General features: G+C 56.3%; 1 protein-coding gene and 1 long non-coding RNA gene across 4 annotated transcripts in view; one reads left to right on the top strand and one right to left on the bottom strand.

Annotated features, from left to right (window-relative positions):
- Positions 1–25,836, top strand: part of RBM38 (RNA binding motif protein 38) — a 59,128-nt gene that overhangs the window by 15,912 nt on the left and 17,380 nt on the right. The window contains exons 4-5 of one of the 3 annotated variants that reach the window (XM_055082536.1): positions 19,206–19,300; positions 23,539–23,943. In XM_055082536.1, the coding sequence (XP_054938511.1) occupies positions 19,206–19,300; positions 23,539–23,630 (187 nt within the window). In that variant the 3' untranslated portion in view covers positions 23,631–23,943. Of the gene's footprint in view, positions 1–19,205; positions 19,301–19,629; positions 19,677–23,538; positions 23,944–25,836 lie in introns of those variants that run through there. The other 2 variants (XM_055082537.1, XM_055082535.1) reach the window with 2 other exon arrangements.
- LOC114484910 (uncharacterized) lies at positions 5,597–24,778 on the bottom strand. Its single transcript, XR_003678270.2, has 3 exons — positions 24,674–24,778; positions 18,078–18,177; positions 5,597–17,486 (listed from the first exon to the last, which is right to left on the bottom strand). It is a non-coding gene; the product is annotated as an uncharacterized lncRNA (long non-coding RNA).

Here is a 25,836-nt window from a genome sequence, read left to right as displayed (position 1 = left end):
ATCCAGCTGGAGCCCCGGCTCAGCACTGGGGGCATCACGGGGGCCTCCTGGAGGGGGTGTGAAGGCTGGAGAGGAGGTTCATTCCCTCGTTGCCTCACTTCCTCCCTCGTTCATTCATTCTAAGAAATGGCGTGTGCTGGGTCACATGCAAAGGCACTGGGGATAGTCATAAAGCACACAGTCCTGCCCACTGGGGCTTATTATCTACTGGGGGCGCACAGCAAGTACGCAAACTAGCGGGGGAGATGCAGCGAACGCAGATGGGGCAATTTCATATACTGGTCGGGACGTATGACCGGGGGTGATGAAGAATGAGCGGGTTCCAGGCGGGAGGAACAACAGGTGCAAGGGCCCTGGGACAAGGAGGCCAGTGTGGCTGGAGGGGCACAGTGAGGGGAAGGTCAGTGGGAGGTGAGCTCCGGAGGTGCTGGGGCTGGGGCGGCGGCAGAGACCCGGTGGACGGAAGTGCTGTGAGCGCAGTCTGGGGAGCGGGGGTAGCTATGCACAGACACGGCCTGGCCAGCTCGCCACAGTGTGGTCGATGCCATGGGGGAGGGGAGGACTGCACAGGCCCGAGGGGCCCCCGGGGGGCAGCTGGGCCGTGCAGGATGGAGGGGCTCTTGGTGATCTGGGGGAGTGGAGTGGGCGCTCCTGGTGCGGAGACCAGTCTGGGCAGAGCTCGGAGGTTGCGGCTTGGCCTCCTTTGGGACAGTCGCTCTCCAGACACCAGGCTTGTCCTCCCCGCGACCACCGCCCCAACCCTGCAGAGCGGAGCTCGGCCTCACAACACAACACATGCATCTGTCCCACCTCGCTCGTTCACCTACCGCGCACAGCAGGCGAGCCAGGCTCCTTCCGGTCACTCTGAACTCCTCCCTCACCCTCACAGCCGACTCCTGCTAAGCCTGTCTCACATCTGCCCCCCTCCTCCCCTCCTTGCCCCTTCTCTGCTTCCAGCCCCAGTCCAGGACCACCCCGTCTCTCCTGGACCCTTGCAGTGGCCCCTTCATTGCTTCTGCCCCATCCTTCTTCAGTCCACACTCCACATGTAGTTAGAGGGTCCTGTTCAACATGCAGCTAGAGGGTCTTGGCTCCGCCAGCTCCCCTCTGTGGCTCCCCATCATCCTTGAGGAAAAAACCAAAGCTGTCGCTGTGGTCTGTGAGGCCCCTGCCCACACTGGGCACGGCTCACCCACCACAGGACCTTTGCACATGCTGTTGAATCCTCCAGCTTTTACCTGCCGGCCTCCTTCAGCTCTCAATGCGGAAGTGTCTTTGTCCCAGCGGCCTCCTCCGACCCCAGTCTCGGTCCAGGCAGCTGAACCGTGTCTCCCTTCATCTGCGTCCTCACCTATCTCTGTCCCACCCACTTTAGAACACCGACGCCAGGGGGGCAGGGTCTGTCTGCCTGTGTCCTGCTGTGTCCCCCGCACCTAGTGTTGTGCCAGGTACAGCAGGGAAACCGAGGCCTGTCAGCACTCAGAACTTGATTCTGGCAGAGGACACCAGCGGGAGTTTTGGGACCATCCATCCCGGCTGGAGTGTGCTTGGCAGATCTGAGGCTGGGGCCAGGGAAAGGGGGGCGGGCAGAGGTCAGAGTTGCTGCGGGGAATGGGGTGGAGGAGATGCATGGGGAGCACAGCACCTGCATGGAGCTGGGCAGCTGGGTCTGACCTCAGAGTCCAGTGACAACTCCGCATGGTCAGCCCTTGGCTTTGAAGTGAGATGGGTCACCCAGATTCGGGAGGTGGCTGGGGGTGACCGGGAGCCACCTTCTCTGCTCTGTCCTAGCGTCCCTGTGGGATCTCCTCGGGCCTTTTCCAATCCCTTTGATTCTGAGATTTGCAAATTCCCCCTTTCTGTAGTCTAGGCCCCCAGCCTCTGCCCAGGGAAGGGTCAGGGTTCCCAGGGTCAAGTCAGGTGGGATCCTGCCAGGGAGGGTCCCCTTTTCTTACCTGGAACCGCTGATGCCCCTCCCTGCCTGCCCCTGCCACCTGCCCGTCTCTCCCTCTGGCTGGGTCTTAGTTTGCAAACACTGGCAAGGGGTCAGGGAGGTCAACATGGGGCTCCCAGCTCAGAGGAGACATGCTGCAGCTGATAAGGACCGGGGGGCCACGGAGAGGGTTGCAGGTGCTGCCAGGGTTATCGGGAGGACCACTTGTGGCCAGCCCGTTTCCTGTCACTATCGGCCAGTGGCAGCCTCTGGGACAGACCTCGAGGACTCGAAAACATCCTCCTGGAGCCTGGGATTGAGGGCTCTGGACGGTGGCAAAGCCGGGAGAGACAGAGCTTGCAGAGTCAGGGCACTGAGTTCAGAGCAGGGGCGAGCTGAGGGCGGCAGGGCCGTGGTCTGTGCCCGCGGGGGATGCGGTGACAATGATTATAAATGACGATGGTGAACACTGCTGCTAACGTCCGCTATGCGGACTCGGCTCAGGTGCTGTGCAAGCGCTTTTCAAGGATGGTTGGTTACCCACGAGGTGAACGCTCAGAGCCCCTTGCACAGATGGGGAAACTGAGACACGGGAGTGGAGCCACCACTGCCCAGGCCCCTGAGGAGCACCGTGGGAGGTGCTCTGCCGTGGAGCTGAAGGGCGTGGGCCTGACCCGCGGCCCTGGTCCCCCCCAGGCCAGCAGGGTGAGCTCGGCCAGGCCTCCACCTCCCTGAGTCTCGCTGGGAATGGGGCCACGACCGTCCTCCGAGGCCGGGGCTCTGTCCCTTCTCCGCTGCGTCCCCAGCAGACAGTGTAGTGAGAGTGGCCCCAGTGATTGGTTCAGGGATAGGCATATGACCCAGTCTGGGTCAGTGAGTCAGTCCTGGATTTCTGCTGGCACTCCTGGGGCAAGGAAGCTGTCTTTCTGCTGGGGAAGCCAATCTGGGAGCAGATAAGCCTGGAGCTGCTGGGGTGGGGGTAGGGTGTGTGTGGGGGTGGGGTGAAGGGGTGGGGTTGAGAGGTGGGACTATTTGTGCTCATGGAGAGACTGTCTGAGAAGGAAGCCAGAAATAGGGAAAGTAGAGCTGAGGAGTGAAGATAGGGTCTTAGTGACATCTTTGGGGCCCCTTGATCCAGCTATGCCTGAGTTAGACACTGGACTTTTCCATTACAAGAGCTAATAAATTTCCTTTTACACTTAAGCCTATTTAATTTTTTTTTTCTGTTCCCTGCAATCAAGACTCTGGATATATACAATCTCAAAGGGGCTGCATTACTTAAAAAATTAGGCTGAGTGACATACAATAAAAAAACCAAAATAACAGTGGTTTTTAGCAAGTTACAAGTTTTTTTTTTTTTCTCGTGTAAAAGAAATCTGAAGCAGAAGGTCCAGTGTTTAAATGAGAGCTCCAGTTATCAGAATCAGGCTCCTTCTAACTTCCCATGGCACTATTTTAGTTCATGGTTTACTTTCTCAAGACCATCTCATAGAACAAGATGGCTGCCAGAACTCCAGCCATCACATCTGAGTTCCAGGCAGCAGAAGGAAGAAGGAGGAAAGTGAAAGGAACACCTCAAGCTGGGACTTTCCAAGGAGGCTTCTCAGAAATTGCACATTCCTTTTCCATTTCACCGGCCAGAACTTAGTCACATGGCCACACCTAACTGTTGAGGGGTGGGTGGGTAATGCAGGGGTTTAGCTGGGTATATAGCTGGAGTACAGAAAGCCTTTGGTTACTAAGGAAGAAGGTGGGAATGTCCTTGATGCCGTTTCTGTCTCAGACTCTCGCAGCGGTTAGCTGTGAGTGCAGGATACTAATGTCTCGTTCACAGGGGCTTTGTGGAGACTGTTACTGACTCAGTCTCTCTTTCGACCTTCACACCAGCGAGGTGAGCTGGGTCTATCATCATTATGCCCATTTCCCACATGGAGAAATCGGGGCTCAGAGCGCTCACAGAATTTGCCTGGGGTCACCTGGCTCCCCAGGGGCAGTTCTGAGATGGCAGCTGAAGCTTCTCCCTCATGGTGTGTTCAGGTCTGGTGGACAGTCATCACGGGGCATCTCACCCTTGCGCAGGACTTGCAGCCCAAGGTGCTTTCACATTTAGGGTCCTCGAGTGGGGTGCTGGGTCTGCTGCTGCCAGGGGGGAACCGCTTGATGTTTTCCGGTATACTGGCTCTTTTCCTCCTGGTCAGAACCCTCCCACAAGGAGTGGGCTCATAGTCCCATTTTACAGAGGGGAAGACTGGGGCTCAGAGGGGCTACGTGGTTGAACGTAGCTGGTCCAGGCTTGGGTTGTCTGTCTGACTCCAAAGCCTGTGTTGTTGGCTCTGTGGCCTCCGGGAGCTTGAGGTGGAACATCTCGGCCCGGGCTCCCACCCCTCCCCTCCACCCTGCATGCTGCCTCCAGGCAAGCAGACCCCATCGGGCCAACATGGTGCAGTGCCAAGGGCCAGATGCTTGGGCACCTCTGGCTCTGTCTCTGGGCGATAACTGGGTCGTGGTTACATCACCTGCACGTGGGGTAATCCTCACGGTCGGCCTCCCTGGGTCACCACTGGGACGAAAGGGGGTGACTTAGGCAAAGTGCTCAGCGATACCCCCTGTGGGGTAGGCGCCCAGCTCCTGGAGCCCCAAGCCCCCATGCCAGTGGGAAAGCTGAGCAAGCAGTGGAGGGCGGAGGTGAGAAAACCACCCTAATTCCTGTGAAAGCCGCCGGCCGCCTCTCAGAGCCCCGCCTGTGGATGAAGGACCCCGTGTTTCTAGTCAAATGAGGCAGCTCCCACCTTGCTTTACCCTCAGCTCTGGAGCTAAGGCTGTCCTCAGAGTCCCAGAACTCGTGAAAACTGTTCATTAAATACATCCTATGGCTTTACGTCTATTCTTTCTCTGAACCCTTCCAGCAACCCGTGGGAGGTTGACTGGGCCCAGCTCACAGATGGGAAAACCAAGGCTGGGGAGATTCAGCCGCTTGCCCGAGGCTAGAGAGCTGGTGTGGCTGAGCCAGGATTTGTCCACAAGAATCCTGAATCAGGAGGGCACATGCTGCCCTTCCCAGAGGGCTGGGCTCTGACCTCCCCACCCCCGCCCCTTTCTCCTCTCCTTTGTCACCCCACCCCCCCAGCATGTCCCTGCCCTGACTGCTGAGTCACACTTGTGCTTGTCCCCAGAGATGTAAATGCTGAACCAGACACCCCCTGGGTTTGGGGACCATCCAGATACAGCGAGGGTAACAGGGGCAGCTGTCCAGCGTGCCCTGGGGCTGGGTGTCTGCACAGGGCATGGTGTGGGGTGGGCACCTGGCCCTCCAGATACCTCTTGGGCCTCCTGCTGGGGCTGATAAGTGCACGGCCTTGCTTATCAGCCGTGTCTGCTCACCCCAAGCCTTGTGTACACATCGGGGTGCCCAGCAGCCTGTAGATCAAGGATGGGGCAACCCCACCCCCCGAAGCCCAGCCCACCAGACAGCTGAACTTGGTGCACCGAAGGCAACCCAAGAGTTCCTGGTGCCTCCTGCTGGCTTCTTGGCCCCGTGATAGGGACATTTTTAGAGAAATTAAAGTTTTTTTTAAAATAAATTATAACATTAGAACTGTTGGGGAAAAATTCCAAAATAAAGGAAATTTATTAAAATAATCTACCCGTGTATAAGAACGGGAGGAAGGAAATAGACTAGGTGTTAATGGTACTAGGACTACAGGAGAGTTTTACTTTTTTCTTAACACAGTTCTGTACGATTTACCACTGAGCAAGAAAAATTGGAGAATGAAGTTTGCCATTTGGTTGATGTTACATCTGTGTGCACATACCCCAAATACTAACAGGGTGGGGTCATTTTGGTGCCCGCCGGCTTGCTTATATGGCTCTTCTGTGTGTCTCTGATGAGCCAGAGCTGGGTGGGGTCCACAGCTGTCCTTGCCTCCACCCGCCTCTTGCCTATGGGGACCCACTCGATCTTCTAAAAAGGTAACTCAGAGCATGCTGTTCCCTGGCCTAGAAGCCCCTGTGGCTCCCCACTGGCCTGGAAGAAAATCTCAGTTCCTTGCCATGGCTGAACTGGCCCTGCCATCTCTCCGATGCCTTTCTCAAGAGCCACTCTCCCGCCGGGTGTCCTGTGCCGGCTCCTTTTTGTCCCTCAGCCTGAGTTCAGAAGTCACCACGTCTCAGCTCAGATGTCATCCCCGCTCCCCACCTGCTAGATGCCTTCCCAGACCTTCTTGTCGAAGCTCTTGCCTCCACCCTGCCCCCCATCCTTGTTCTCTCTGATTTTTCTTTGGGGGCAGTGGTCTCTCTTTCTCTCGCCATCATCTGGGACAAGAGCCTGGACCTGGCCTCCGAGCATCATAGGAATGAGTCTGGGCGGCCTCTGGCTCCTCCCTCTTCCTACTTGGAGCTGACCGGGTCCTCTGGGCTGCGTTCTCCTGACAACCTCACTCCTGCCTGACCTGAGGCCTCCCACCATCCCTGCTGGCCAGTGCTCAGCACGCCCGGGACTGCCCACCCCTGTGCGGTGTGGACCTGGGCTCTGTCCCTTTGGCATACACGAGCTCTCCTGACCCAGGGAGAGGTGAGCACCGCGAGAGTCTGCTTGGCTCCCTTGGGCCCTGGATGAGGGAAGGGCTTGTGAAAAAGGCCATAATCCTGAGTCTGGAGCTGCGGTTTAATAAGAGTCTCCAAGGTCACAGGGGGTGTGGGACCGCCATGTTCCTCCGCGTGGGGAAGGAAGGACAGAGAATCCTGCACTTACTGAGCACCTAGCTTCTGACAGGCCCCGCATTTGTTTGAATGTGGTGGCACATTCACGCATTGCTTCTGTGGTTATAAGAAATAAAAGGAGTGAAAAGAAATACAATCTCAGCGTAAAACATTGGATGGCTACAGAGTTCTGTAAAGTACGAAGGAATATTCCCTCCAATCCCAGATAACATTTGTGTTTGTTTCTCCAGATTTCTCTGTAGCAAGGCAGTGACATAGTCATAAATATTTTCAAATGAGACCTCCCTACTGTTCAACGTGCTTGTCCACTGACCTCCATAGCTCACGGCCCCCTTGTCGTTTCTGCGTTCCGTGAGCTCTGCTAACTTTCATCCGCGCCTACTGTGCACAGACTCTCTTCTAGGCCCTGTGGAGACAGCAGGGCACAAAGCAGACAAATCCCCGCCCTCACAGGGCTTTCAGTTTACTGGGAGAAGTGGGCAATAGACAAGGAAACAGTTAACTAAGCTCGTTATGGAAGCAGCAGGAGCTGGGGAGGAAATCAGCTGGTGATCACAGGGCCTTTGCACGAGCTGTTCCGCTGCCTGTGCCCTTCCCGCAGATGTTCACCAGCGCCCATCCTTGGCCGACTCCTTGCCATCTTCCCACTCTGCACTCTGCTTGCCTGCCGCCTCTGGAGAACTTATCAGGGTTTGTACGTCTCCATGCATTTTATTTGCTCATTTAATACCTGTCTCCCATCCTGGACTGTAAGCTGGGAGGGGCAGGAGCAGGCCAGAGACATCCAGGCTGGTCCCCAGCCTCTGCACCCAATGCCGGGCACCTAGAAGGGGGCTTATATAATACGTGCTGGCCATATGAATTCTAAATAATTTAAATTAAATGACCTTCTAAGTCGAGGAGAGGCGATCTGAGGCAGTGGGGAGTGCATCTTCAGGAGAGGATGCATGGGGGAGTGGGTACCCTGCCTGTGGGCTCTGGACCCAGCCAGGACCTGACCTGGGAAGGGCCAGCAGAGTCCAGTCCTGGGGAAAGGAGGGATCGCCTGGTCTGGGTGTGAGGCAGGGATGAGAAGAGCACCTCCCTCCCCACCCAAGTCTTCTGGGAAGGATCAAGGATGCCCGCGGGAGTGTGGGATGTGGACGCCTCCCGCGGGCTCCTCTGGGGATAGCCTCGGTCTCTTCTGAGGGCTGCACGATTCAGTTTTGACCATATTTGCCTCAGAGCCAAGTGGCCACCCCGTGGGGCCATGGTATAAATATCGGTTTGTTTACTCTGTGTCCCAGTTGAGCATGCTTCTGAGGAACGCAAGGCTTCCCTGTTGTTTAGCCCGTGAGTTTGGAAACCGGGCCCTGGGGGTGGGAGTTGTCCAGAGGTTCTGAGTCACATTCGCTGGGGCGGCTTGGGGCTCCTCGGCCCAGGCCACCCTGCATGGTGCTCATCTCCAGAAAGTAAAACAGGCAAATTCTCTGTGCGATCTCAAGCCCCCTTGTGTGGTGGCTTCTGTGGCCCTTTGCCCTCTAACTGTGCCCGAATGTCCCCCTGGGAACTAGCCGTTCCCTACATCTGTCCCCGAGTCTCAGGTGGCTCCAGATCCACCCCTAACCCCGTTGAGATGGGCATGTGACCCAGACCTGGCCAAAAAGAATGTTGCGTGCCACTGGCCTTAGTGACTGACTCGGGAGTAGGCACATGGTCCAGCTACAGGCAATGAGAGTTCAGTGAGACTTATGATGGGACAGCTGGGAGAGGCAGGCCCCCTTTCCTGTGGATTTAACCTGGGGGATGGGTGCCTGGAGCTGCCAGGGTGACCCATGGAGCCTGAGCATGAACCAGCTTAGGAGGCAGCAGAGAAATTAAATCCCGAGGACACTGTTTAAACTGCTGGATCCAGCCATTCCTGAAGTCAGGCTGAGAGAGCCTGTCAATTCTATTTTTTCATTAAACCAGTGTATTAGTTTTCTATCAAATCGTCACAAACTTAGTGGCTTAAAACAACACATAATAGATGATTATGTCCTACTTTTGTGGGTCAGAACTCCAGATACAGCATGACCCAGATTTTTCTTCAGCTTGGGGTGGCAGAAGTCAAGGTACCTGCAGAGCTGTGATCCTTACTGGGGGCTCTGGGGAAGAATCCTCTTCCAGGCTCATTCAGTTTGCTGGCTGAAGTCAGTTCCTTGTGGCTGTGGGACTGTGGTCCTCATTTCCTGCTAGCTGATAGCAGGGGTAGGTCTTTGCTTCTAGAGGCTGCCCACATTCCTTCTTGTGTTTTCCACATGACTCCCTTCAGCCACGGTGGGTCAAGTCCCTCCTAGTGTTCAAATTTCTCCAACTTCCTCTTCTGCTGCACCTCTCTGCCTCCTGCTAGAGAAAGTTCTCTGCTTTTAATGACTTATGTGATTAGATTGACCCCACCTGGATAACCCAGGATACTCTCCCTCTTTTAAGATCTATAACCTTAATCACATCTGCAAAGTCCCTTTTGCCATGTAACAATATATTCAAACTTAATATAGTCACAAGTTCCCAGGATTAGGACACAAATGTCTTGGAGGGAGGGGCGTTATTCCGCCCACCACAGCAGTCTGACTTGGGTTTTCTGTCATTTGCAAAGAAAAGAATCTTGAATGATTCACCCTCCTTCTGGAGAATTAGTTGGACATGACTGGCTAGTGCAGCTGAATTTCTGGCTTCAGGAATGGCTGGATCTAGCAGCTCAAGCACTGTTATAAGGATCCAAATCCTCTTTATTTCTCAGCCTATGTTGGTTTCAGGCTCAGAGTCCATGGCCCCTGGCTCCCACCCTCTGGGTTATTCTACAGGAAAGAAAATGTGTCTCCTTCCCGCTGGTCCCTAACCTTAGCCAAGCCCATCACAAAATCAACCTCCTTTATCTTGAAGGGCAGTCTAATATTTTGCTCTAAAATCCCCCACCTCGGTTAGATTCTGGCTCTCCCTTTGACTAGCCTCAGAACCATTGAATATTTTCCCCCAAGTGACAGGACATTGTGCCCCAAAGATTCTTATTTTGTTCCTTCTACAAATGTCCGAGCTTCTTCTCTATGCTAGGCACTGGAGGTGCAACAGTAAAAAAAAAAAAGTGGGTGTGGCTACTGCCCTGACAGGGGCATAAGCAAAAAAAAAAATCACTGGCTTACAAATTTGTCAAGGAAGCAAGCAGGTGAGGTAATGGAGAAGAACCGGGAGAGTCCAGGTGAGAGGTGGCTCCAGCAAAAGTCACTGGAGGGCTTCCGTGTTGGCGCAGTGGTTAAGAATCTGCCTGCCAATGCAAGGGACACGGGTTCGAGCCCTGGCCCGGGAAGATCCCACATGCCACAGAGCAACTAAGCCCGTGTGCCACAACTACTGAGCCCACGTGCCACAACTACTGAAGCCTGCGCGCCTAGAGCCCGTGCTCTGCCACAAGAGAAGCCACCACAATGAGAAGCCTGTGCACTGCAACGAAGACCCAACACAGCCAGAAATAAATAAATAAATACATTTATTTTTTTTTAAAGTCACTGGAGAAAAGTCATGGAAGGCAGCAAGACGGTAGAGCATTCCAGAGGCGGTCACAGCTTGTGCAAACGTCCTGAGGTCGGGTGCGCTGGGCCAGGTTGAGGAACTGCAGGGAGGCCAGGAGGGCAAGAGTGTGGTCAGGGGAAGGCGGTTGAGGCTGGCAGAGTGGAGAGGGAACTGAGTGGGGATGAAATGCATTAACCTACCCCCGCTTCCTACAAAACAGAAACTGGCTTGGCTTTGGACTAGCAGCTTTGGGGGGGGGGTGGGAGCAGCCCCTGACATCTTCCTCCCCTCCCCGGGGCACCCCCCCGCCTCCCCCAGCACCTCCGCCTGTGCAGTGACGGAGCCAGAGACCATCGCCAGCACGACTTCCGCCCCTGCTTCCGCCGGCCTCTCAGAATAGCGTTTGGCACCTCACTGAGGTTTCCACCTGCCGCCCTGGCCCTGTCTCCACCCGCCCTTCCTCTAGGAGGAGGGGAAGCACTATTGTTCCTCGGGTGGTTGACTTAGTGAGAAAGGGGAACAGACAGGTCCGGCCCGAGGGGGTGTGCCCAGCATCCCCGCCCCCTTTGCCCCCTGCCTGGTAGTTTCTCCCACCTCCAGATGCCAGTAGTCACGTTCCTGCTCCTAAGAGCGGTGGCATTTTTATTCAGGATAATTGCACCGCTTCCATTCACCAGTGTATTGACTGGGCATTGTGGGGCGAGGGGGCGCGGTTTGTGGGATGGGAAAGTCCCTCCCATCCCCCACCCGGTTCTCTTCCCTCCAGGCATCCAGGGCCTCCAGTTTCAACACATTGCATTTTACGCTTCTGTGTGTCTGTTCCCAAGTCAGCACGCGCCATTCGCTCTGTGAGGCGCGTTGCTCCTTTCCCTTAAATACGTCTTGAAGATTCCCCGCTGAGCCCACACGGAGCTTGCTCTCGCCTGGTTGTCGGCTGCCTAGTATTCCACGTGTGAGTGGGCGTGCTCGACTGCCCGCACCCTGGGACGGAGGTGGAAGTCGTTTCCAGCCTTTTGCTCATTCACGCAGAGGTAGAACGAATCACCTTGAGCAGAGTTGCTGGTGCACCTGCCGTTGTTCGGTGCGTGCACACCTGCTGTGTGCTGGGATTTCACCTGCAGGCTCTTTCTCAGCCCTCGCACGGCGCTGCCGGGAGGTCACACCAGAGGAGGTAACTATTCAGGGCCACGCTTTTAAAGTTCATTTCCCAAACTCAGTGGCCTGGCTAGAACTTGGCCCCTGAAATGGTGTCACTGTTCTTTCTGGGGCATCTGAAGAGGGATCACATATGCCCCAAACCAAGCTCCGAGGTCATCGTGGGGTCTTCCTGTTTTTCATTTCCTGCTTTGTCCTCACCATGCCTGCTGCCCCCTCGCCCCTGGAAAAGGCTGCCTGGTGCCCTCATCCCCAGACACTGGTGCCAGGCCCGGGTCCCTGCCTTGCGGGTGCCTGCAGAGCTCCACCCTGTGAGCCGACCTAGTCCCCTGGGGTGGGGGCTTCATTACAACTCCACCAGCACCAACCCCCTCCTCCCAAAGAAATAAATACATTCTGTGTCCTTATTGTACTTATTGAACTTATTGTACTTATTGAACAACTACCAGATACAAAGTCCTAGTGAGGAAGACAAAAAATTCGTAAGTCATCACTGGAATAATTATTTAATTTCAGTCTGATAAACACTACAGTGAAGTGCCAAGCCCTCCCAGGTGCTCCTCTGCCTCAGGGCCTTTGCACATGCTCTTCCCTTTACCTGGACCACTCATCTTCCAGGTATCCACACGGCTCACCTCTTACCTTGTTGCATTCAAACTCATAGCCCCCTACTCACCGTGCTCCCTCTCCCTTGCCTGTTCATTTTTCTCTGTAGCTCTTAGCATGCCTCAAACCTACTTTTACTTTATGTATCACTTATTATTGCTTATTCATCTGTCTATTACCTGTACCCCTGGTGGACTGTCAGTCCATAACGGCAGGCATTCTTGTCTGCCTTGTTCACTGCGCTATCCGAGGTGCCTAGAAAAGTGCCAGATACATGGTAGCTTCTCAGTAAATATTTGTTGAATGAATGAATGACCTAACGGGGGATGTGACCTACTCATCTCTTCGGGGACCAGGAAGGACGGTGTCAGGGGATGTTTTCCTACCACTGGGGACAGACCCAGGTTTCATGGGGCCTGAAGTTTATACAATTTGGGGCACTGTCTTTAAGAAAAAGAGTATACGGTTACATGTACAGAGTAAGGGCCAGAGATCGAAAAACGACTGGCATTGACTAAGGGAAAGACATTCCAGGCAGAGGGAACAGCTTGTGAAAAAGCCAAGTGTGGCCAAGAGCCAGGGAAGAAGGGGAAAACGTTTGTGTGGCCGCAGCTTTGCCAGGGACCCTGGAGGGGCTGGAGATCCAGTGGGGGCCAGCTTGGAAGTGACAGGGTGTGACATGCGGGGCCCTGGTTTCCGCAGGATCCCGGGAGAAAGCCCGAAGAGGACCTCCGGCTTCTGCAGGACGGAGCCCTGCCAGCCGAAGGCTTTCCCACTCACCCTACTGGCCAAGCAGGGGGTGGCCCAGCCCTTCCACCCCATTCCACCCCAGTCAGCCTCCAGGAATGCATCTCCTGACCTTGGGGTCCCTGCTCACCGCTACCCCACCCAGAGAGGTCCCTCGAGGCTGTCTGGGGGGGCTCCCCACTGCCTCCCTCCCAACCCCCCCACCCCCACCCGCCCGGCTCTGCTCAGACTAAAAGCTTGGGGCCCTGGCTGGGGACCGTGTGCTCTGGCCCGAAGCCACTGCCAGCCATTTGCATCACAAATGAGGCTGGGTCAGGCTGTTGGGCCCTGGCCAGCCTGCCTGGTGCTGCCCTCGGTGACTTAAGGACACAAGCCACTATCCAGCTGCTGCACATGCCCGGTCCCCGGTCCCCAGCAGGCCTGGGATCCTCCTGACCGGCCAGCCCTCCCACCAGCTGGGAAGAACAACTCTGGCTGACAAACTCAGCTCCTGTCCTGTCTCTGAATGTCGGAGGTGGGGCGGGGAGGGTAGGGGGGCTCAGCGTGTGACATTCTGGCCTGTAGCTCGCACAGCAGCCCACTCTACGGAGGAGGAGACTGAGGCTCAGAGAGGGTGAGCAACTTGCCCAAGGCTGCGCAGCTAATAGCCGGCCGAGCTGGGGCTTGAATCCATGCCATTCTGCTCTAGAAACTGTGCTGTGAACAGGGGCCGTCCGCTTGAGGGTCCTCTGTGTTTGTCCACCATATGCAGTGGGCCCCGAGAGCTGCTGGATGAATAAATGGCCATCTGAGCTTCAGCCTTTCTCCCCGGCGCGGTCGGGGTGAGTAGGTGGGCTGCTGCTCTTTCTAGACTCTGAGCCCGTGAGGTCAGGGCGCTGCGCATGCCTGTTTGTGGTCCTGGTATACAGCAGGCACTGAATCAGTGTTTCTGGAATAAATCAACACACAGACTCTTTCAGAGCCTGGGTTGTGCTTTTCTGCTGCAGGTTCTTTCAAGGCAGAGGTGGGTTGTACCCAGCTCAGGGTCCCCAGGGCTGAGCAGGTGGCCTGGTCCTGGAAAGTTCTCAGAGGTTCAGCCATGACTTATTCTCCACAAGCCTCGCCCCGGGCTGGCTGGGGCTCCTGCCCCAGAGCCTGGGGGCCTGACCTGGGGAGGAATTCAGGGCTCCCTCTAAGCGAGCCTGGGCACAGGGAGGCCCCTGTCTCTGTCCCCTGCCTCTCCCTAGCTCGGCCCTGGAGTTCTCTCCTGCCCCAGGGCCTTTGCTCCTGCTTCCCTCCTGCCTGGCCCTCTCCCAGCAGCTCTTCCAGGGCTGGCTGCTTCGTCACCTCCTCAGAGAGGTCCCTGTCTAGCTGCAGCCCTTAGATATTTCCTATCCTCACCCCGTCTGTCTCCAGAGCTCTGTGGATGCCTTATCATTCCTCTTGGGTTTTGCCGGTGTCTCCTTTAGAATGAAAGAGGAAGAAAGATGCACACGCTACATAGAGCAAAACAGAATGAGAAGGGAGAAAATAGAGGAAGAGAGTCAGATGGAGAGAGAGACAGGGAGAGACTGATGTAGAGAAACACAGAAATAGAAACGAATGTGAGAGAGAGACAGAGCAACTCAGAGACAGAGACACAAAGAGAAACCGAAAGAAAACAGGAGCAGCGTCCTGGAGAGAAATGGAGCCGGGGCAAGCGGGAGGGGGACAAGAGAAAGTACTGCGCGTTGGACAAAGAGGGATATGGGGGCCCTGGGCTTCCTTCTGGGGTGATGGGAAGGTTCTGGAATTAGATCGTGGTGACGGTCGCACAACTCTGTGTATATGAAAAGCCACATAATTGTACGCTTTACGAGGTTGCGTTTTATGGAACGTGAATTATGTCTCATTTGAAAACATGAGAGGACATCAGAGAAACCCAAATTGAAGTACCATCTACAAAACACCTGACCGATACTCTGCAAATCCAGCAAGGTCAGGAAGGACAAGGAAGGAGCAAGGACCATCCCTGGGCCTGCGGGAGACGAAGGAGACGAGATGACTAAATTCAATGTAGGACCCGGAGCAGAGAAAGGACACTGGGGGAAAATGCGAATAAAGTCCACAGTTTAGTTAATGGTACTGCATCAGAGTGAGTTTCTTAGTTTGGATCATTGTACTATTATGTAAGAGATTAATATTGGGGGAAGCAAGGTGAAGGGGACGTGGGGACTATCTCTGCACCTTTTCTCTAAGCCTAAAATTATTTCAAAATTAAAAAGGTAAAACAAACAAAGGAGACAGAAATGACCAGAGAGCAGCCCTGGGACAGAGGAGCTGCGTGTGCTCCTGAACCCGAGGGGGCCACCAGCCGAGGCCCCTTCGGGATAAAGCCCTGGGCTGGGGGGCGCCTGGTGTCTAGTCCTCTGCCCATTACTGACAAAGAGGCTGCTGATACCCCGGAGCAGGCTCTAGTTCCAGCTGAGGTCCCTCCACGCCCGAGGCTGCAGACCCTGAGGCTTGCCAGCAGAGGCTGCAGGCAATTCCTGACTCTCCCGTCGTTCATCTAAGGGTTTCAGCAGGTGTTTGGGGCAGCCCCGGGTGCTCCCCTGCACCCATGACCCTGCCTATTGATGTCCCTCTGCTCCACCTTCCCCCCGCCCCTGCCACCCCAACACACAGCCCTTGGTGCCTGCCAGCTGACTCCCGCGAGGCTCCTGGCATCCTTCTGCAGGAGGGAAACAACGCCCCAGATCCTGCTTGCCTGCGAAAATAGCCAAGTGGCAGCCCCATGCAGGGGTTAGGGATCACTTCATGTGGGTCCCCACCCAGGACGGGCCGGCCCCCCGTGTTGACCTCTGGGTTCCTGGAAGGAAAATGCTCCTTTTTATTTCCCTAGAACCCGGCCCCGGACCAGGCAGGTAGTAGGCGCTCAATTTAACACTTGTGTGTCTCCCAGACCCCTTACTCCCAGGACCTCAGCCAAAGGCAGCTCTTTCCTCACCCAATGCTTTCAAGCTTTTTAAAGTGGTGAAATCTACCTTTTAAAACTGAAAATATTCAGAGAATAATAAGCCCCTACTACCACTACCCAGAATTAAACATGATACAATGAGACACCAAGATTTTGTCACATTTGTCACTAATCCTTTTTCTTTTAAAGAAATAAAACGTTACAGGTACAGCTCAGCTTTGCTGTAACTCCCATCACCCTCCCCCCCACAGCCAACCTCAGTGGGAGTGAGAGCTGCAGCCTCAGGCACAGGTTTCTACCTACACGTTTATGGTGACGGTCAATTTTCCGTGTCGCTCTGTGTGCACCGTTTAAACAGCTCGCACGTGAACAGTCTCCTACAGCGTGCAGAGCTCTGATTTTGTGCGTTCCAATCAACTACACGTTGAGGTCCCCTCGTGACAGTGGTGGAGAGGGATCCATCCTTTTAAGGAGCCGTTCCCCACCCCCTCCCCGACCCCTGCATCTGCCCCAGCTCATGCGCCTGCAGCCCTGGCAGGCACACCGGGCTCAGAAGGGCCCCACGCCAGGCTTAATGCTCTGCTGTCTCCGTCTTGAAATTCTCAGTAACTTTTGCACGAGGGGCCCGCATTTTCATTTTGACTGGAGCCCACTAATCGTGTTGATTTTCTGACAACGTGGAACACCTAACCGAGCCCCCGTCCTGTGCCAGGCCCTGGCCCAGGCTGGCCGGCAGCACAGACCACCTCAGCGCATCCTCCAAAGGCTCTGCGAAAGGCGCGGTTCCCGTCAACCCCATTCTTCAGATGGGGACACTGAGGATCAGACAGCTCCTGACTTGGGAACCCCCTTGGGAACCCGTGCCCTGAAACAAGAGACCCACTTTGAAGATCGAATCTGGTCCAGCCCCCTTTCTTTTAAAGCCAGGGTCCAGAGAGTTGAAGGCTTCCTCAGCGGACCTGGCCCCTGGGCCACAGAGCCGGTTCCCCGCCATCCCTGCGGCCAGGAGCCAGAGCCGCCTGGCTTGTCCGTGCTGCCCCGGCCCCGAGGCTGAATTCATTTCACCACACTTCCTCTCCCCGTGGGGACTGTCTCAATGTGGGGTGAACCAACCCGGGGGTTAATCAGAGCGCCACTTCCTCTTCCCAGAGAGGACCTCTCACAGCCTGCCTTCTATAATTAGACCCCGGCCTGCCTTCCCCGGCTGGGTGTGGTTGGGCCCGAGGCTGCTTCCGGCCCTACAGAGGGGTTTCCACGCAGCTTCCCAAGAACCCCGGGAGCCTGTGGGGCAGGGGGCATGTGGGGGGATGCTCAGGCCGCGAGGCCCTGGATGGGGGCCTCCTCCGGCTTCCCTGGCGGGTTCTCTCCGCCGCTACCCCTGCAGTCATGCGGGTGGACCAGATCCATTTCTAGGCTCCAGGAGACCGGTTTTGCCATAGTCTAGAGCAGCGGTTTTCCACTGGGGGGACGTCGGGCAATGTCTGGAGGCACTTTCGGTTGTCACAGCTGGGGAGGGGACGCTCCTGGAATCGAGGGGGAAGAGGCCAGGGAAGCTGCCACACAGCCCAGGACGGCCGGCTCCACAGCAGAGAAAGGTCCGGCCCCAAATGTCAACGGTGCTGAGTTTGGAGGAGGATGTAGTTTTGACCATGAGGACAGCGGAGGAGAGGAGGTGGCTGAGATTCGAGGTATACTCTGAAGGTAGAGCGGACAGGACAGGATGACGTCTGATGGTGGCAAGTGCCATTGTTGAGAAGGGGCGTGATGGGGACACCTGAGAGGGAAGGTGAGAACAGCTTGTGGGAGGAGGTGACAACAGAGGCTTGAATGATGAGGGACCTCCCTGGAAGATCTGGGGGAGAGCTGTAGGGAGAGGGAGACAGGTGCAAAGGCAGGTTGGAAAGGATTTTGATTCTGGGTGAGGAAGTGAGATGAAGCCAGGAAGGAAGGCGGGGGTCACATCCTGCAGAGTCTCATGGGCCATGAAGGAGTTTCACTGGCAGCCTCTAAATGCAAAGGTGCTGAGAGCACAGGACGGGGAGTCCGGAGACTGGATTTCAGCTTGAATTGGGTACTAACTGGCCAGGTGACTTGGGAAAAATTACTCTTTTGGGGCTCCAGTTTCTTCTCTGTCGAAGTAGGGGCAATGCTACCATCTGGTCTCCCCCAGGAGGCTTCTGTACAGTGAGGAGCTGGGTATTGGGGCACAGGAAGGGGAGGTGACTCCCCATTCTAATCTGAGTGTTTAAGAGTGACCCACAAGAGCTGTAAACTCGAGCCCCAAGTGTGGCTGACCTCCAAGACCCAGGCCAGGGTCCAACCAGCTCGGGCATCATTGCAAAGTGGCCAAGCGTCCACAGGACTCTTGGAGAGCCGTCTTCAACAGCGACCCCATGTGGTGGTAAGACGCCATGACAGCAGTGAAGTTTAGTGGGGAACAGGCCTCTCGCCCACCTGTGGGTTGAAGACGACCTTGGGTTCCCTGGACCCTTCAAGGTGTGGGAGGACCCGAGAAGGAGGTTCCGGGCATCTTGTTAATACAGCGCCTGGAAGCCTGAGTGATTAAGGAACAAAGAGATATAGTCATCCCAGTATCATAACTTGGAGGAATTTATTCTCATGTCCTTAGTTTGGAAGGAAAGTCTCCTGATACTCGGGGACTCCGGGAGGGCTGGGGGTGAGCAGGGGTGGTCGCTGGGGCAGGAATGGTGCCTGTGACATGCCTGCCTCAGTGGGCTGGCTTGTTGCTCCAAGAATGCAATCAGTTCCTCTGGTCCCTCCTTGCTTCCTCTCCAGCCCGGGTGCCTGCAATCCCATCCCAGGGAAGGAGTTCCTCTGTTGGGGAAGCTCTGAAGACACTCAGGTGAAGGGAAGGCAGGAGATGGGGTGGCTGGGGGCGGAGGCTCTCACCGCCTTCTCAGGCTGCAACCTCTCCCATCTCCCTTCCTGCTCAGAAGACATTTCCCACATGGACCCACCAAGGGGTGTCACAGAAACCACCCAAGAAACGTTCAAACGGGGTGAACAAATCATTTCTCCCCGAGAAGATATAGACAGTTGTTACATGGAGGAAGGCACAGCCTTGCAGGCAAAGAAGGAAATGCAAACAAAAGCCCCACTACATGCTGATTCAATTAGAAAACAATTTTAAAATGATAAAAGCCCAGTGCTGGCAGGGATGCGGGGAAAGAAACACATCAGCTTTGCTATAAATGGATTCCGATTTCTTTTTCTTTCTTTTTTGGCCGCACCGTGCGGCATGACATGTGGGATCTTAGTTCCCCAACCAGGGGTTAAACCCGTGCCCCCTGCATTGGAAGCGCGAAGTCTTAACCGCTGGACCGCCCGGGAAGTCCCCAGATTCAGATTTTGAAGATCGATCTGTCTGCATGAAATAAGCACTGAGAAACTGCACATACCCTCTCACCCAGCATTTTGTCCTTTGGCAAAGTGTGGCCTTATTTAAGAGTGGGAAATGGAAAAAAACCAAAAGCCAAAACCCCCAGATGCCCTGTGCTAACTTCTGTGGAATGCTCACAGTATTTGAAACGCTGAACATGTATTACCTCTTTAACCTTACAGCTGCTCGGCGAGGTGTGTGTTTCTGAGCTCTCATTTCAGAGATGAGGACCTGGAGGCCCCTGGAGTCCAGCCCTCCCACCGTGGTCACGCAGGTGGTAAGTGGCAGAGCTGAGGTTTGAACCCAGGCTGTCCCACCGGAAACTTGGGGGGGGGGCGTCCGTGAAAGCAGAGTCGTCTACCAAAGAGACGGTGCTGCAGCTATGTGTGTGTACGCTGTCACCAGGATGCGACCAGAGGCAAAAGAGCTTCTTTCTGCTTCCTCCTGGTGGTAAATGCATGCCTGCTGCCCGGCAGGCGTGCCCCGGCCCGTGGTTCTGGAATGCGGTGAGCCGCTACCCCGGAGACCCGCTGTCGGTGGCCGGTGTTGGTGGGCCCGGCCCAGGCCGCGGACCCAGCCGGCACACACGCTCTGTGTTTGTCCGAGGAGTCAAGCCAACGCCCTTGGCGCCGCCCTGACGGGCGTTGAGCAGTCGAACCGATGCCCAGAACCCTCGTGTCTCCCTCTGGGGCAGAAACGCCGGGGGCCTCGCGGCTGGAAGGACAGTGACAGCTCCAGGCACCGGCGGCTTCAAGGAGGGCGTGACGTTTTGGAGATGCTCTCGGAGCAGGCCAGAGCTTGGATCCTCTGCCTCCCGAGAAGGGGATAGGAGGGGACACGTCCCCGTGGCACGTCCGAGGCTGGTGTGAGTGTTGAGGTGCTGCGAACTCTCAGGGAGCAGCGGCTCCCGCTCCTGGGGTCTCCCCTCCCCATCTCTAAAGAGCAGGGCTGGCCCTTGTGAGTTTGTTGAAAATATGGGGCCCAGGCTGCCCTGGCCGCGGGATGCTCTGCGTGGGGCAGACGTGGGGCACGGGCGAGAAGGCCATCCCTTTGCCACAATTTTTCTGTCCTTCTCAGTTCAGCTGGGCGCTCCCGTGTCTGGACGGCCGGCCGCCCCCTGCCTGACCCCCTCTTTAGCAGGCCTCAGGCTCAGAGCCACGGGCAGGCAACAGTATTTTAATAACACGATTTGTCTTCTCCGTGGCTCACTTTCAGAGTTATCTTCTATGAGTGGCAAGTGGTACTGGTTTTCCGTTTACATTGGTGACAGAGAATTTCCTTTTAAGATAAACGTTAAGTAAAACGAAAAGGCGAGTCATCCTCAATAAAAATGTGACGCAAATGATAGATCCGATGGAGATGGTCGGTCATAGAGGTGACCCCTGAAAGTCTGAAGTTTGGGACCCAAAGCTAAGGGCCCTCCTTGGTCCTCCCTGACGAGATGGCCCTGGATGGTGTGGGTCTTGCCGGCCTCTCCCCTCCTGGCTCGTCAGTCCTCTGTGTCTAGGTGGCCAGTTCATTTTTTTTGTCAGCCGTGCCACGTGGCATGCGGGATCTTAGTTCCCCGACCAGGGATCAAACCTGTGCCTTCAGCGGTGAAAGCCCAGAGTCCTAACCACTGGACCGCCAGGGAAATCCCAGTGGCCAGTTCTCGAGTCTCTGGGACTTTTGGCCTCCCCTTCCCTTCCTTCTCTCTTCTTCCCTCCTTCTCCCTCCGGCCAAGTCAAGGCCAGGAAGGATCGCAGTGCAACCCCCTGCCGTTGCCATGTTGGTCTGAGGGTTTCCGTGTGGGGAGGGTGGCTGCGCTGCCCTGGCTGTTGGCTCTCCCTTCCCCAACTATTCCTCTCCCCCTTCGTTAGGCCAGTGCACCAGTTCTTACCTTGCCTGCTCATTCGAGAGGCTTTACAGGGTGAGGTGCAGCTTAGAGGAGAAAGCGTCACGTTTAATACTGATGACAGGAGCTCACGGTCCCTGAGCAGTTACTGCATGCAGGGCACTGTGCTAAGAACTCCTTAGGTATTAGCCCATTGAATCCTCACCATAATCCTGAAGTCATCTCTGATCCTTCCCCCTAATTCCCCATCCCCCGTCTCCCGCTGCACCCAGTCCATCAGTGAACGCTACTGACTCTGGAAAACATCTCCAGAATCTGACCTTCTCCCCACCTCGCCTGCTTCCACACTGGGCCAAGCCCCATCACCTCTTGTCTGCATGATTGCCTCCTCTTGGTTGTCCACAGGCAGTGAGACAAATCCTTTAAAAAGTCAAGTGTTGTTCTGTCCTCGCTCTGCTTGAAACCCTGCAGTGGCTCCTCAGCCCCTGCACAACCGGAGCCCTGCCCGCCTCTCCTTCCCCACCTCCTGCTTCACTCCGCTGCAGCCACTGCAGACCTGAGCCTGCCGCAGGGCCTTTGCACTGGCTGTTTCCGCAGCCCGAAATGCCCTGCCCACAGTATCTGCCCAATATCTGCACGACTTGCTCCTTCACTTCATTCAGGCTCTGCTCAAGTATCCCCCTTCTTGAACAGCCCACTGTGCCCCCTCATCAAAGGGGACCCCCCCCTTCACTCTCTGTTCCCTCCGCCGACATATATATATATTTGTTTGTTTGTGTCCCCCCACCCAGAATATAAGCTGTAGGCAGGGATTTTTGTCTGTTTTGTTCTCTGCTGTACCTTCAACATCTAGAACAGTGTCTGGCATAGTGTAGATGCCTAATACAAATTTGTGGTATAAATGACCAGCCCTAGGAGATGGGTGCCATTGTTATCCTTACTTTGTAGGTGGAAAACAGGCCCAGAAAGGTGCAGCCACTTGCCCAGGGTCACAGGGATCTACAGGGAGGGATTCCCCAGAGCCCTTGCACTCCACCCCTGTGGAGTGCGGCCTCCTGCACCGCGTGAGGGGCTGAAGCAGACGGTTCTAGGCTCGAATCCTGGCTGTACAGTTACCAGCTGTGTGCCCCAGGGTGGCTGTCTCACCCTCTCTGGGCTTTGCTCCTTGTCTGCACAGAGTTCACAGCCTTTCCTTCCAAGGGTGACCCAAGGCTTCCAGGAGTGATAATTGGCACAGCCCTTAACACAGGGCCTGGCATCCAGCAAACCTCTGGCTATTGTCCCTCTCCCATTTTATAGATGAGGCAACTGAGGCCTAGAAGACGCTCAAATCACAGAGCCTCTGGATTCAAAGGCGGGCCCGTGTGACTCTGGGTCTTGGCCTGGGGGACGAGCTCTCCCCGCTTGGCCAGTTCCCGGGCCTGCTCCTGCCGTCCGTCCGCTGGCGGCAGCCCCGCCCTCCCTTTGTTCTGCTGTTGCTGGCTGTCCAGGAGCAGGTGGCGTTGCCCTGGCGCCAGGGGGAGGCTGAGGCAGCCACACACAGGTTGCTATTTGCTTTCCTCTCCACGGCCCTTCCTGGCCTGGGCGGAGGTGGGCGTGAGGTCAGGTGTGCAGCGGGGGAGGATTTGCGGGCCCCTCCTCCCTCTCTGAGCTCCTGGTGGGGCCTGGAGGCCTTGGCTGGGCCACCTGCAGGGTGAGTGACCAACCGTCCTGGTCTGCCCAGGACAGAGGGGTTTCCCAGGAAGCAGGACTTTCAGTGCTAAAACCAGGAAGGTCCTGGTGACCCACCCTGTGCGGTGGTGCGGTGGGCTGGATAGCACGTGGGAAGGAGGCAGGATCAGCTACCCCGAGTACACTGCTCTGTGCCCCTCTGGCCCTGCTGCCTGCGGGCTTCTGTACTGGGCCTGGCTTTGGCATCAGGCAGAGCTGAGTGAGGAATCCCTGTCCCATCCCATAACAATCGCTTGGGCAAGTCATTTCAGCTCTTGGAGCCTCAGTCGCCTCGTTTGTAAAATGGAGATAAGATTCCACTCTCCTCACAGGGATGCCGAGGAATCAAACGAGAAAACAAACATACAGCACTTAGCAGAGTGTGGACATCTGATACAGGAGAGCATGTCTGATCATATTATTAGATGTCTGCTTAAAACCCAGCTTCCCAGCACTCTTAGAATAAAACCATGGACCTTTGAAGCTCCTGTGATCTGCCCCTGTGACCTCTGGCTACATCTCCTGCTCTCTTCTGCTCACTCTGCTCTAGTCATGCTGGTCTCCTGGCTGACCTAGACCTAACCTGCCCTCTCCCTGCCTCAGGGCCTTTGCATGTGCTGTTTTCTTTGCTTGCAGTACCAGCCCCCCCCACCCCTACCCCCTTCCTGGGACTGGCTTCTTCTCATCTTTGGGCCTTGGCTTAAAAGTCATCTGCACAGAGAGCCCTTCCCTTTCTACCAAATTTGAAGGGATATTTATCTTCTTGGGAACAGAATGTTTCTTAGATGGTTCACTGCTGCTGCCTTAGGCTCTAGGATGATGCCTTGCCCAGAGCAGAGCTCAGGACACGTTCGTCAAGAGGATGAATGAATGAACGTTGGCCTGTGAAGGTCCCCAGCAGGCTGGAGAAAGAACCCAGAGTCTTAAATGTCTTTCCTTCTCCGAGCCTCGGTTTCCTCCTTTGTCCTCAGGGGTGAGAGGGGCATCCAGCTCCTTGGGGTTTGTGAGGCATGGATGGGGGTACAAAGATGGACCAGTCTGGACCTGGTGGCGCAGTGGTTAAGAATCCGCCTGCCAGTGCAGGGGACTCGGGTTCGATCCCTGGGCTGGGAAGATCCCACATGCCTCGGAGCAGCTAAGCCCGTGCGCCACAACTACTGAGCCTGCGCTCTAGAGCCCGTGAGCCACAGCTACCGAAGCCCGCATACCTAGAGCCCGTGCTCCGCAACAAGAGAAGCCACCGCAATGAGAAGCCCGCGCACCGCAATGAAGAGTAGCCCCAGCTCGCCGCAACGAAGAGTAGGCCCCGGCTCGCCGCAACCAGAGAAAGCCCGCGCGCAGCAATGAAGACCCAACGTGGCCATAAATAAATGAATGAATGAATAAATAAATAAATTTATTAAAAGAACAAAAGAAAAGATGGGCCAGTCCTTTCACCGTGGTCGCACACAGTGGGACGCATGGACTGGCGGCCCTGCCCACGGGGACCTCACATGCACCTCCATACCCACCCTCTCCCTGCGTCCTCAGTGGCACCACCACACACGCTACACACGGATCAGGAGACTGAGTCCCGGAAGGAGTCCTCCCTGTCTGGTCGCCCCGAGCTGGGCAGCCTCCTCCCGAACGTGGCTGCCTGGCCCGGCCTCGCCTCCCTCCTGCCTGCCAGGACCGGGCAGGCAGCTGACGCATCACATGCTCCCGGCTCCAGACTCCAGCACACTGTCAAAGCTGTCAAACAATGTCCCTGCCAGGTTTTTACAAGAATCCAAGGCCTCACTGCCCAATGCCAAACACCCTCTTAAGACAATAGCTCCGGGGCCTGCGGGCCCATCGCGAGCACACCGCCTCTGCTCGGCCACATATAAGCAAAAGCCTCCCTCTCCCATCACCGGACGGGCATCTGAGGGCGGCTGCCCCAGCCTTGGCCCGACCCCTGGCATCTCGCACCTCCAGGTCCGCCAGCCTCTGGCCCAGGGGCCGGGAGAGGAGGCCAGGTGGGCCGGCGCGGGCTGCCAGGCCGGGCAGGCACAGGGCCGGTTCAGGGGACTCCCAGTGTCCCGTCCGCTCGCAGCCCGAGTGGCTGGCAGCACAGGCTCTTCTTACCAAATAAGGCCTGGGCCGCAGCGCCTGGACAGGCTCAAGCTCCTGCAGAGCGGCGGGCGGCAGCGGGCCTGCCGGGCCACCTCTTCCTCCTCACGCAGGAGCCAGCTGGCCCCGCAGAGTGCTGTCCCCGAGGCTCAGGGAGCCCCGCCTCCAGAAGCCCCGGGGGGGACCGTTCAGCAGCCCCGGGGGAGGAGCCTCCGTTGAGAACCGTTGGAAGGCTCCGTATGGAAGCTTCGCAAAGCTGCATTTAGAATCTGAGATAAGTCAAGGTGCAGGAAGATCCCTGGAACTCCTGCTGTGGCCCCGGGAGCCCCAAACTAGGCCAAAGGGATGAACTGCCCCCCACCAAGAGCACACTCCCGCACCCGCTCCCACGGCCCCAGGGCTGTTCTGCTGTTGGGTGTGATCTGTGGGTCACCAGTTACACCCGTCAGCTCCTTCCCGGTGCCTGGTCTGTGGTATCAAAGGGCAAGGCTGGCCAAGGGGCTAGGTCAGGCGCACAGGGTCTCTAGAGAAAACTGAGGCCCCCTGGGCACTGACCTGTCCCCAGCCTGTGCCTGTAGTCGGGGGGTGGGGCGTGAGCACTGGCTGAACTGGGAAGGCCCCATCCCCGTGAACCAGCCTGAGCCGCACCTGGGGGAAAGCATCCTGCAGGTGCGGAACAGGAAGAGGGAGGGGCAAACCCGCTGTGCGTGGCGGGGGGTCGGGGCTTGTCACGTCTCAGGAGCCCCTACGGGGCAGGGAGCTCCCCAGCCTGCCTGCCTTGGCTCCAGAAAGCAGCTTCACTTCTTGGAGCCTAAGTTTTGCCATCCTTTTTTTTTTTTTTTAACCTCTTTACCGGAGTATAATTGCTTTACATGCCATCCTTAAAATGGGTATAATACAAACTCTACCGTAGGGGTGGCTGCAGGAATTCAACGGGATAAGGTGTGTGGAGGGGCTCTGGAGAGAGCTGTCTGAGGATTAAGTGGGATGCTGGGTGACGGAGGGGATCCCTCCTTTGCTGGGAGACAGGGGGAGACAGGGGCCCCCCTCTGTTCCCGATGCTGTGCCCGCCCAGTTTCTCACTGCCTTCCCTGCTTTCTCAATAGCCTAGGGGAGCTGGGGTGGCATTTTGAGGTCCCCTGAGCCACTCCCAGAGCAGAAAGCACGCGGCTGGGGGT

The sequence above is a fragment of the Physeter macrocephalus genome, unplaced genomic scaffold, assembly GCF_002837175.3.
Source record: "Physeter macrocephalus isolate SW-GA unplaced genomic scaffold, ASM283717v5 random_172, whole genome shotgun sequence".
NCBI classification, from domain to species: Eukaryota; Metazoa; Chordata; class Mammalia; order Artiodactyla; family Physeteridae; genus Physeter; species Physeter macrocephalus.
Note: the sequence above shows the minus strand (reverse complement) of the source record. Positions and strands in the feature narration are given on the sequence as shown.